This window comes from Dendrobates tinctorius, unplaced genomic scaffold (assembly GCF_039654945.1).
Source record: "Dendrobates tinctorius isolate UK_male_01 unplaced genomic scaffold, ASM3965494v1 ptg000093l, whole genome shotgun sequence".
NCBI classification, from domain to species: Eukaryota; Metazoa; Chordata; class Amphibia; order Anura; family Dendrobatidae; genus Dendrobates; species Dendrobates tinctorius.
Genome location: NW_027361761.1, coordinates 16,110,451 through 16,122,869, shown reverse-complemented (window position 1 = coordinate 16,122,869; position 12,419 = coordinate 16,110,451). Strand labels below are relative to the sequence as shown.

Here is a 12,419-nt window from a genome sequence, read left to right as displayed (position 1 = left end):
CCTTCTTGGACTGGTCTATTAAGAGTTCCTGCTGGGTGCCGCTATCTTGAAGAAGCCCTTTTTGAATCTCCTTTAGTAACCTACCAGCCCGAGGAACTTCCGCACTTGCTTGATAGTGGATGATCTTGATCAGTCCTCGATCACGGTGACTTTTTCAGGGTCTATTGCCACATCTTCAGCTTCAACAGGTGGCACTTGGACAGCTTTACTTTCAGGCCAGTACCTGATAAGGCCTCAAACACCTCAGCCAGGTGCTCCAGATGGTCTTCGTACGTCTTTGAGTAGACGATGACATCGTCCAGATACACAAAATGGTTTCAAATTTGTTATGTCCTAGGCAGCATTCCATTAACCGGTGGAACGTTCCCGATGCATTGCAAAGCCCGAATAGCATGCAGTTGAACTCGCAGAGGCCCATTAGTGTCGTAAATGCTGTCTTCTCTCTATCTGTCAATACCCACTGGTGAGATCTAAAGTGGAGAAATAGCGGATCTCAGTGCGGCTAATGATTCCTCAATTCTGGGTAACGGGTAGGCGTCCTTATGTGTAATGCGGTTAATCTGCCTGTAGTCAACACACATCCTCAGTCTACCATCTTTCTTTCTAGCGAGGACTAACGGAGCTGCCCAGTGGCTACAACTATCTCTGATTACCCCAGCCTCCTTCATCTTCTGTAACATAGCCTGGGTACATTGATAGTGAGCTGGGGGTAAAGGCCGGTACCTCTCTTTAATGGGTGGATGATCTCCGGTAGGGATATGGTGTTGGACTTCTTTTACCTGCCCAAAGTCTAGAGTGTGTTTGCTAAAGACCCGCTTATATTATCCAACCACCTGGTAAACCCCATGCTTTTGGTGCGAAAGGGTGGAGTCAGTACCTATGTGGAGCTTCTGACATCAATCCTCCTGCTGCCCCTCAGAGCCATTGTCCTCCGCCTGGTCAGACAAAAGCAAGGGTTCCACGGCATTTATTGCATTATTACTGACAGTGAACAGATTAGCAAGAGTGGCATACTGGGGTAAATGGACCTCTTTCTCCCCACAATTCAGGATTCGTATCAGTACCCTCCCCTTGCGGACATCGACTACCCCTCTGGCTGTCAGGATGGTGGGTCTATTATCAGAATACACGGGTTCTACAAGGGCCTGGTAATATTGACCACTGAGGCCTATTGCTGCCCGACACCAAATCAACATTTCATTCCTAGGGGGTATTGCAATGGGGAATGGATCACTCACTCTGACACTGCCAACTTCTCCACCAGACAGCTCTACCTGTTGTTTCTGCATCAGGGCTCAGATTTCCTTTTGCAGGACATGCTGCTGACTGGAGCTGGCAGTCTCAGCTACCTGTTGCAACAAAACAATAATTTCTCCAAGACAGTTCTCTATTACATTGGTGCCTAGAGTAATCATAGGATGACATTCTCGTCTGTCAATATCAACTATAATCAAACCTTGCGACTGCAATTCTACTCATCCAACCTTGATGGTCACCTCCTTATACCTCACCTGAGGCAAGGACTGACCATTGCTGGCAAAGATGTTAAAGTGTTCATCTGAGCTGCGAGTAATGTCTGAATCAGCCCAATACTGTTTAAAAAGGATATATGGCATCGTTGTCACCTGGGAGCCGGAGTCCAATAAAGCGTTGGGATCCCACCAAGCACAACGGGCAGGACCGGCCATCCTCCCACATAATTGTCTCGCCAGCTTTGTGGTCCCAGTCATCTTACTTCTGGTGGTTGGCCCTCTGCCCCAGGGGTTGCTTGTTTAAATTACAGAATCTTGCGATGTGCCCTGCCTTGTTGCAGCGGCGACAGATGGGCAGTCCATCCTGGTCGTAGCGATCGTTGTCTCTCCCTCAGGTCGGTGGGATTCTCCTCTGCCATCGCCATGGGACATCATCTGGACTGGAGGCCAGCTGGATCTTCTCCTTTGGGGACACTTGCATGGACTGCACGGTTTTAGTTAGTGCAGCCACACTTTTGGTCAGCTCCTGGACCTGGATACGTAGGCCTGCAAAGGAGTCATTATCTGGGGTCTGCGCAAGGGCCTTCATGGGTGCTGGGGAAAAGGATGCCGCCTCCTGGTGGTATGTGATAGCTGGGCGCTGGAGGGGTGCAGTGCCACTTGGGGTTGGTTCTCGCAGCACCCGGATGGCCCGATCTTTAAATCATGCAAAGTCCAGGTCAGGGTTTGGCAAGGCCATAATGCGCAGCTGTGTCCGATGTGCAGTAGACAGGAGCTCCTCGGTAAACTGCTCAGTTAGCAATCTGTCCTCGTCTTGTACACTGTCAGGGTCTACTTGCTTAATGTCCTGCAGCGCCTCTTGAAGGTTTAGGTCAAAGTCCCGTACACTCTCCTGAGCCCTTTGTTTACACCCGTAGAATTTCATTTTAATCTCTGTTGCTGTGCAAGTGTCAAAAGTATCCTTCAGCCGGGCCAGGATTTGCCTAACAGTTTTTTTTTCGGTGTCTGGCCAGGACTTCACCTCCCTCTGGGCTGCACTGGTTAGCTTGCCGATAAGGATGCTGACTTTTTGGCTCTCCGACAGGGGGTACACGTCAAATAAACTATGCAATCTCTCCTTGAAGTCACTCAGGGTGTGCGACTCCCAAGTACTGAGGAAGCCAGGCCGTCCCTGGGATATATGGCATGATAAAGGCATTACAGTGGCTACGGCCGTGCCCACCGCTGAATCCTCTCCTAGATTGTCCATCTCCTTCCCTCCTAGTGAACCTCAGCCAGGCTCTGGGTATCAATACCGTAGTAAGCGGCTACTCCGCAGGCGGGATGGATTGAGCTCCCAGGGGTTTCCAAGTTGGGGCACCCTGCTTTCTGCACGCTGTGTGGTGCAGTAATCACGGCTATTATACAGTTCAATAAAGTCTATGGCACACAGTACCCGGTAATACCGAGCTATGAAATCCTGTTTGTGACTCCAAAATGGCACACCCACCAGAGCTTTGGGGTACTCGGAACCGAGTCGGACAGTTCTTTGGGGAAGTCACAGGGCCGTGACTCGACTCCGTGGCCCTAGGAAATGTGTATATGGGATTTAATGTGATGTCACTTGTGGTGTTCGGCATCGGATGGCCGACGCTGCTAAAGGAGACGTCTGGGGCTGATGGTAATGCAGCTGGGATGGTTCTGCTGCCCACAGGTGGAGCTGGGCCCCAGGGCTACCGGTTCCATTTATGTCAGGCTTCGTGTACCTTGTGGTGCAGGACTCAGGGTGCAAGAGATCACTGGAGGACACAAGGGCTGTAGTTTTCTTTTCCTTTACTTGATGGTTGATAGTACAGACCGGGGCACTGGTAACAGATTGTAATGGAGAACTGGGCAGCCTGGAAGCAATTTTGGATACACCTGGCCAGGTAGGTATGGAGGCCTTCCTTCTGCGCTGTCCTCCCTTTTTTCTTGCTGCCTAACAGCTCACCCTCCTGCTGCTAACTGTCTCTCTCTGTTTTTAAAAACAACCTTTGCTCACATGGCAGGCAGCTCGAGCCTACCACAGGTGCCGCTCCTTTGTGTCGGCTCCAGGCTCTAGTATGCTGCTGTGCCACTGGGTATTAGATCGGGCCAGGAGACCTGCAGTCCCCTACCTCCTGATTTAGCTGCCAGGACTTCAGTACCCACGCAACCATGAACTCCGGTATCTGGTTCCTAGCGCTCAGCTCTGGGGCGAGATTAATCACAGCTCACTTCCCAATTTCTGCTCGACTGCTCTCCTACTGACACCTGGTAAGGGGACCCCTCCTTGCTTCCAGGCGTGACATTCCTCCCTGTGAGGGAGGCAATGCCACTGTGGCAATTGGACTCCTGGGGTGGCACATTCCCCCCCTAGTGGCATTCAGTAATTCCAGACTGAGGAAATATAAATATATTAACAAGTGAACAATCATAACTATTTACAATATTTTGAAAATAAAAATTACAAAAACCAAAGCTTAAATATATATATATATATATATATATATATATATATTCTTTTTTATCATGTTTTTCTTTCCATTAACTCTGTGGGCACCTCTTGTACGTGGTGCTACTTCTTACCACGTTTTTTAAATAAAGGCATTTTATCATTATAGTCTTGGTCCCTATTTCTCACGTTGTTCACATGTTTGGCTGTCTTTCTTTGGTTTTCACATTATAGAATCAGACTGAAGACAGCAATACCACAAAGGACATACATATGAAAACGATGAACAAAGAAACATGAATGAAACAAACCATAATATATGTTTAAGCTTAAATACCTCAAAGTACCCCCTTTTAGTCTTATGATAGTTTACACCCCTTTGGCATTCTATCATGCTGCTTCATCAGGTAGTCAACTGGAATGGCTTCCAATGATTAGGTCTATCTCATTAAGAGTGTGTTTGTGCAAGACCAAGCCTTCAGAAAGTGTCTGAAGCAATCAGTTGTGCTTTGCAGTGGCAGAGTTGGTACACAACCCCTATTAAATGACTTTTCTAAGCCAGAATATAATAAGAACCACTCAAGTAAAAATAGAGAAATGATAGTACATAATTAAAATAAAATATCAAGGTCAGCCAAGGTATCTTCAAGTTCAGCCATGAAAACCATAAATCGCTAGCCTGGGGACAGCCTTGGGAAAGGAAGTAAAAGAATTAGCATTTCTGCAGAGGATAAGTTCATCAGAGTTACCAGCTTCAGAAATTACAAATTGATTGCACCTCAGATAATGTCAACATCAACTGTCCAGATTAGGCTTTGAGAAGTGGTCTTTATGGTTGAATTGCTGCAAAGAAACAACTACAGTGCATTGCAAACAAAAAGAGTAGACTTGTGTGGGACAAATAGCACAAGCACTGGACAATAGATCAGTGGAAATCTGTTTTGATTGTTGAATGATTTCTATGATTTCTAGATATGTGGTGCCCCTCAAGTAGCATAGATGGGGAGGTGCAGTGGTGTCAGTGAGCTTTGCTGGTGACACTGCATATGATTTATTCAAAATTCAAGCATACTTAGCCAGCATGGCTACCATGGAATTCTGCAAAGATGTGCCACGCTATCTGGTTTACACTTACTGGGACCATAATTTGTATTTCCCCAGGACAAGGAACCAAAACAACACATTCAGGTTACTTGAGGGATATCTGACTAAGAGAGGGATGGAGTTCTGTAAACAATTATATAACCTCCACGATCGCCCAATCTCATTCCAATTGACTTGGTTGGGGATGAGTTGGATGCAGAGCAAAGGCAAAGCAGTCAACAAGTGCTCAGCAGCTCTGGGGACCTTCTTCGAAACTACTGTAAAGCTATTCAAGGTGACATCTAATGAAGATGTGTGTGTAAAGCTGTCATTAGAATAAAAGGTGGTGCTTTGAGGATTTTTAGTGTCAATATATATTCTGGTTTGGCTTGTTTACTTACTTATTTTTGCCATACGTGTTCTTTCATTGTCTTTCTGCTTTCAGTCTGAATATATAATTTGTACATTCCAATGCAAACAAGGGAAAACATTGCATGGAGAGGCTTTCCAAACTTTTCACTGGCAAGGGACAACAACACAGTTTAGAAATCTGTTTTGAAAATTATAATGTTAAGAGTAGGGGAACATTATGGGTTGCAGCCTCACCAATCACACATTACAAATCTTGTGAATAACCTAAAATGCTATTTCTCATAGACAGTATGGAGTTGAGTTGCTCACCATAGCCATTGGGGTACCAGCTAATTGGACATTTTCATTATTCATCTTTACAAGCTTCAAAAGTGTTGGATCTTCATAGTCATATCGCTTACTCAGTAAGATGGTGACAATTATGTTAGATACAGCAGCATTTAAAATCATGATGTTATCGAAGGGTTCACCTGGAAAAACAGTGAGAAGACAAGGGTATGAATTAAAAAACAAACTGATAAGCACCTCCGAACAGGACAGGTGCAAGCTGCAATGACTGCACAACATACGAACAAAAGAATGCAGCAGGCATCTGTAAGAGCTAAGATGTATGTTTCAATTTGGAACAAATGTAATCACCAAATTTTTCGTATTTGAGTGAATCTTTCCAAAAGGAATTTGTAGAGATTTGCTCATCTCTATACAAAGGCTGAACAGACATTGGTCTGAGATGGTTTAGTGAATCCTGCATTGAGCAGGGATTTGGACACGATGAACCTTGAGGTTCCTTCCATCTCTGATGTTCCTTGATTCTATGATTCTAATAATCAATCAAGAGTAGTGTTGAGCGATACCATCCGATATAGAGAAATATCGGATCGGATTGGATCGCCGAATCCGATCCCGGAAGTCCCATTCAAGTCAATGGGACAGAAATATCGGAATGAAAAAAACCCTTTCTTTACTTCCACATTCAGTTCGCGAGGGGGGAAGAGTGTGGGCGGTGCGTGGGCAGACACTGTGCGTGTCTGTGTGTGCGGGCGGGGTCTGTGCGGGCCTCTCGGGGGTCTGTACGGGCCTGCCGGGGGCTTGTGCCGGCTGCTGGGGGGTCTGTATGAGCCTGCCGGGGGCTTGTGCCGGCTGCTGGGGGTCTGTACGGGCCTGCCGGGGGCTTGTGCCGGCTGGCGGGGGTCTGTTCGGGCCTGCTGGGGGTCTTGTGTGTGTGCAGGCATCGTCTGATGGGACTACAAGTCCCATCGGGCGATGACTGCTACAATGACAGTGATTGACACATTAGCCAATGATGGGACAGTAGTAGTCCCATCATCCGGCTAATGTGTTGAATGTAAAAAATATATATATATATATATATACATACATACTACATATATACTACATTCATACAACATACATACATACTACATACTTACTACATACATACAACATACATACAAGATGCTACAGACAAGCAACATACATACATACAACATACATACTACATATATACTACATTCATACAACATACATACATACATACTACATACATATATACTACATTCATACAGCATACATACACACTACATACAATATGCTACAGACATACAACATACATACTACATACATTCATACAATACATACATACTACATTCCTACAACATACATACATAGTACATACTACATACATACGACATGCTACAGACATACAACATACATACTACATACAACATACATGCATTCATACAATACATACAACATACATACATACATACTACATACTACATACATACAACATACATACAACATGCTACAGACATACAACATACATACAACATATATACTACATACAACATACATACATGCATACAATACATACATACAATACATTCATGCGTTCATACAATACATACATTTAGACATACAGTACATATAACATAGAGTACATACTCACCATCACTTGTCACTTTGATCCCCGAAACCAGTGTCATCTATGAAAAAATATGAAAATAACAAACAAGCCATATACTCCCTGATCCGCAGAAATCCACGAGTGAGTGTCCCACGCCGATTTCCCGTGGAGAACAGCAGCATCAGCTGATGCGACCACTCTCTACGGGGCTCAAGGAATCCAGTGACGGGACGTAGGTATCCTTCCGCACTGTATTCCTCCACCACTGTAAAAAAATAGTCCCTAGTCTCACTTTTGGCATTGCTGTGTGAAAAAGTTCCCACGCAGCTTTTGCCATAAAGTGAGACCAGGGACTATTTTTTTTACAGTGGCGGAGGAATACAGTACGGAAGGATACCTACCTCCCGTCAATGGATTCCTTGAGCCCCGTAGAGAGCGGTCGCATCAGCTGATGCTGCTGTTCTCCATGGGAAATCGGCATGGGACACTCACTCGTGGATTTCTGCGGATCAGGGAGTATATGGCTTGTTTGTTATTTTCATATTTTTTCATAGATGACACTGGCTTCGGGGATCAAAGTGACAAGTATTGTTGAGTATGTACTCTATGTTGTATGTACTGTATGTCTATATGTGTGTATTGCATGAATGTATTGTATGTAGTATGTATGTAGTATGTATGTATTGTATGCATGTATGTATGTTGTATGTAGTATGTATGTTGTATGTATGTAGTATGTAGTATTTATGTATGTTGTATGAATGTAGTATGTATGTATGTATGTAGTATATATGTAGTATATATGTAGTATGTACTGTATGTCTGTAGCATGTTGTATGTATGTAGCATGTATGTAGTATGAATGTAGTATATATGTAGTATGTATGTATGTATGCTGTATGAATGTAGTGTATATGTAGTATGTATGTAGTATATATGTAGTATGTATGTAGCATGAATGTAGTATATATGTAGTATGTATGTATGTTGTATGAATGTAGTGTATATGTAGTATGTATGTAATATGAATGTAGTATATATGTAGTATGTATGTAGTATGAATGTAGTATATATGTAGTATGTATGTAGTATGAATGTAGTATGTACTGTATGTCTGTAGCATGTTGCATGTATGTAGTATGTATGTAGTATGTGTGTAGTATGTATGTAGTATGAATTTAGTATATATGTAGTATGTATGTAGTATGTATATATATATTTTTTGTTTTACATTCAACACATTAGCCGGATGATGGGACTACTACTGTCCCATCATTGGCTAATGTGTCAATCACTGTCATTGTAGCAGGCAACGCCCGATGGGACTTGTAGTCCCATCCCACGATGCCTGCACACACACAAGACCCCCAGCAGGCCCGCACAGACCCCGGCAGCCGGCACAGGCACCCGGCAGGCTCGCACAGACCCCCGGCAGGGCCGCACAGACCCCCGGCAGGCCCGCACAGACCCCCGGCAGCTGGCACAGGCACCCGGCAGGCCCGTGCAGACCACCGACAGCCTACACAAGCCCCTGACAGGCCCGTACAGACCCTCGCCAGCCGGCACAAGCCCCCAGCAGGCCTGTACAGACCCCCGGCAGCCGGCACAAGCCCCCCGGCAGGCCCGTACAGGCCCCCGACAGCCGGCACAGGCCCCCGGCAGGCCCGTACAGGCCCCCGACAGCTGGCACAGGCCCCCGGAAGGCCCGTACAGGCCCCCCCGCAGTCGGTACAGGCCCCCGCAGTTGGCACAGACCGCGCATCATGATGCGCACAGACCGCGCATCATGATGACATCATTTCAGCAGCCAATCACAGCCACAACAGTGGCTCATTGCATTATGGGAACTTCAATTTCCGGTATCGGATATTGAAAAAATATCGGTACTCGGTATCGGAATTCCGATACAGCGAATATCGGCCGATACCCGATATTTGCAGTATCGGAATGCTAAACACTAGTGTTGAGCGATACCATCCGATACCCTAAAATATTGGATCGGATGGTATTGGCCCGATACGAAAAAAGTATCGGGTATCGCCGATTCCGATACCGGAAGTCCCATTCAAGTCTATGGGACTTCCGGTATCGGAATAAGAAAAACCCTTTTCTCTCCTTGTACAGCCTCTCGGGGGGGTGTATGGACCTTCCAGGGGTCTGTGCCGACTACCCGGGGGTCTGTGCGGACTGCCGGTGGTCTGTGCTGGCCTGCCGGTGGTCTGTACCGACTGCCCGGGGGTCTGTGCGGACTGCCGGTGGTCTGTACCGACTGCCGGGGGTCTGTACCGGCCTGCCAGGGGTCTGTACCGGCCTGCCGGGGGGCTGTGCCGGCTTGCCGGGGGGCTGTGCCGACTGTCCGGGGGTCTGTGCCGACTGCCCGGGGGTCTGTGCAGACTGCCGGGGGTCTGTACCGGCCTGCCGGGGGGCTGTGCTGGCCTGCCGGGGGGCTGTGCCGACTGTCCGGGGGTCTGTGCAGGCTGCGGGGGTCTGTGCAGGACTACAAGTCCCATCGGGCGATGCCTGCTACCATGACGGTGATTGACACATTAGCCAATGATGGGACAGTAGTAGTCCCATCATCCGGCTAATGTGTTGAATGTACAAAAAAAAAATACATACTACATACATACTACATGCTACATACATACTACATACGTGCTACATACATGCAACATATATACTACATGCATGCAACATACATACTGCATATATACCACATGCATGCAACATGCATACTACATATATACTACATGCATGCAACATGCATACTACATATATACCACGTATATACTACATGCATTCAACATACATACAACATATATACTACATGCATGCAACATGCATAACTACATATATACCACATATATACTACATGCATGCAACATACATATATACTACATGCAACATGCATACTACATATATACTACATGCATGCAACATACATATATACCACATGCATGCAACATGCATACTATATGTATACCACATATATACTACATGCATGCAACATACATATATACTAAATATATAATACATGCATGCAACATATATATAATACATATATACTACATGCAACATACATACTACATACATACTACATATATACCACATGCATGCAACATGCATACTACATATATACTACATATATACTACATGCATGCAACATACATATATACTACATGCATGCAACATACATATATACTACATGCAACATGCTTACTACATGCATGCAACATACATACTACATATATACCACATGCATGCAACATGCATACTATATGTATACCACATATATACTACATGCATGCAACATATATATAATACATATATACTACATACTACATATATACCACATGCATGCAACATGCATACTACATATATACTACATGCATGCAACATACATATATACTACATGCATGCAACATACATACATACTACATATATACCACATGCATGCAACATGCATACTACATATATACTACATGCATGCAACATACATATATACTACATACAATACATTCATACAATACATACATATAGACATGCAGTACATATAACATAGAGTACATACTCACCATCACTTGTCACTTTGATCCCCGAAGCCATTGTCATTTTTGGAATAAATATTAAAATAACAAACAAAAAATATACTCCCTGATCCGCAGAAATCCACGAGTGTCCCACGACGATCTTGCGTGGAGAACTGCAGCATCAGCCGATGCTACCGTTCTCTACGGGCCCCAGGAAACCAGTGTCGGGAGGTAGGTATCCCTCAGCCCTGTATTCCTCCGCCAGTGTAAAAAAACAAAAAAAGTCCCTAGTCTCACTTTATGGCAAAAGCTGTATGGGAAATTTCTCACACAGCAATGCCATAAAATGAGACTAGGGACGTTTTTTTTTCTTTACAGTGGCGGAGGAATACAGGGCGGAAGGATACCTACCTCCCGACACTGGTTTCCTGGAGCCCGTAGAGAACGGTAGTATCAGCTGATGCTGCTGTTCTCCACGCAAGATCGTTGTGGGACACCCATGGACTTCTGCGGATCAAGGGTGAGTATATTGGTGCTTTGTTATTTTAATATTTATTCCATAGATGACAATTGCTTTGGGGATCAAAGTGACAAGTGATGGTGAGTATGTACTCTATGTTATATGTACTGTATGTCTATATGTATGTATTGTATGAATGTATTGTATGTAGTATATATGTATGTTGCATGCATGTAGTATATATGTAGTATATATGTAGTATGCATGTTGCATGAATGTGGTATATATGTAGTATGTATGTATGTTGCATGCATGTAGTATATATGTATGTTGCATGCATGTAGTATATATGTAGTATATATGTATTTTGCATGTTGCATGCATGTAGCATGTATATAGTATGTATGTTGCATGTAGTATATATGTATTATATATATGTTGCATGCATGTAGTATATATGTAGTATGTATGTTGCATGCATGTAGTATGCATGTTGCATGTAGTATATATGTATGTTGCATGCATGTAGTATATATGTGGTATTTATGTTGCATGTAGTATATATGTAGTATATTTGTATGTTGCATGCATGTAGTATATATGTGGTATATATGTGGTATGCATGTTGCATGCATGTGGTATATATGCAGTATGTATGTAGCATGTAGTATGTATGTAGTATGTATTTTTTTTTTTTTACATTCAACACATAGGCCGGATGATGGGACTACTACTGTCCCATCATTGGCTAATGTGTCAATCACCGTCATGGTAGCAGCCATCGCCCGATGGGACTTGTAGTCCCATCGGACGATCCTGCACAGACCCCCGCAGCCTGCACAGACCCCCGGACAGTCGGTACAGACCCCCGGCAGTCCGCTCAGACCCCCAGACAGTCGGTACAGACCACCGGCAGGCCGGCACAGCCCCCCGGCAGGCCGCTTCAGTCCCCCGGCAGTCCGCTCAGACCCCCGGACAGTCAGTACAGACCACCGGCAGGTTGGTACAGACCCCCGGCAGTCCGCTCAGACCCCCGGACAGTCGGTACAGACCACCGGCAGGCCGGCACAGCCCCCCGGCAGGCCGCTCAGACCCCCGGACAGTCGGTACAGACCACCGGCAGGCCGGCACAGCCCCCCAGCAG

At 45.1% G+C, this 12,419-nt stretch overlaps 1 protein-coding gene across 2 annotated transcripts in view; it reads right to left on the bottom strand.

Moving 5' to 3' along the window:
• Positions 1-12,419, bottom strand: part of LOC141098582 (cytochrome P450 2K1-like) — a 132,467-nt gene that overhangs the window by 75,452 nt on the left and 44,596 nt on the right. For both annotated transcript variants that reach the window (XM_073586487.1, XM_073586488.1), the window contains exon 5: positions 5,689-5,849. In XM_073586487.1, coding sequence (XP_073442588.1) covers positions 5,689-5,849 — 161 coding nt within the window. The remainder of the gene's footprint in view (positions 1-5,688; positions 5,850-12,419) is intronic.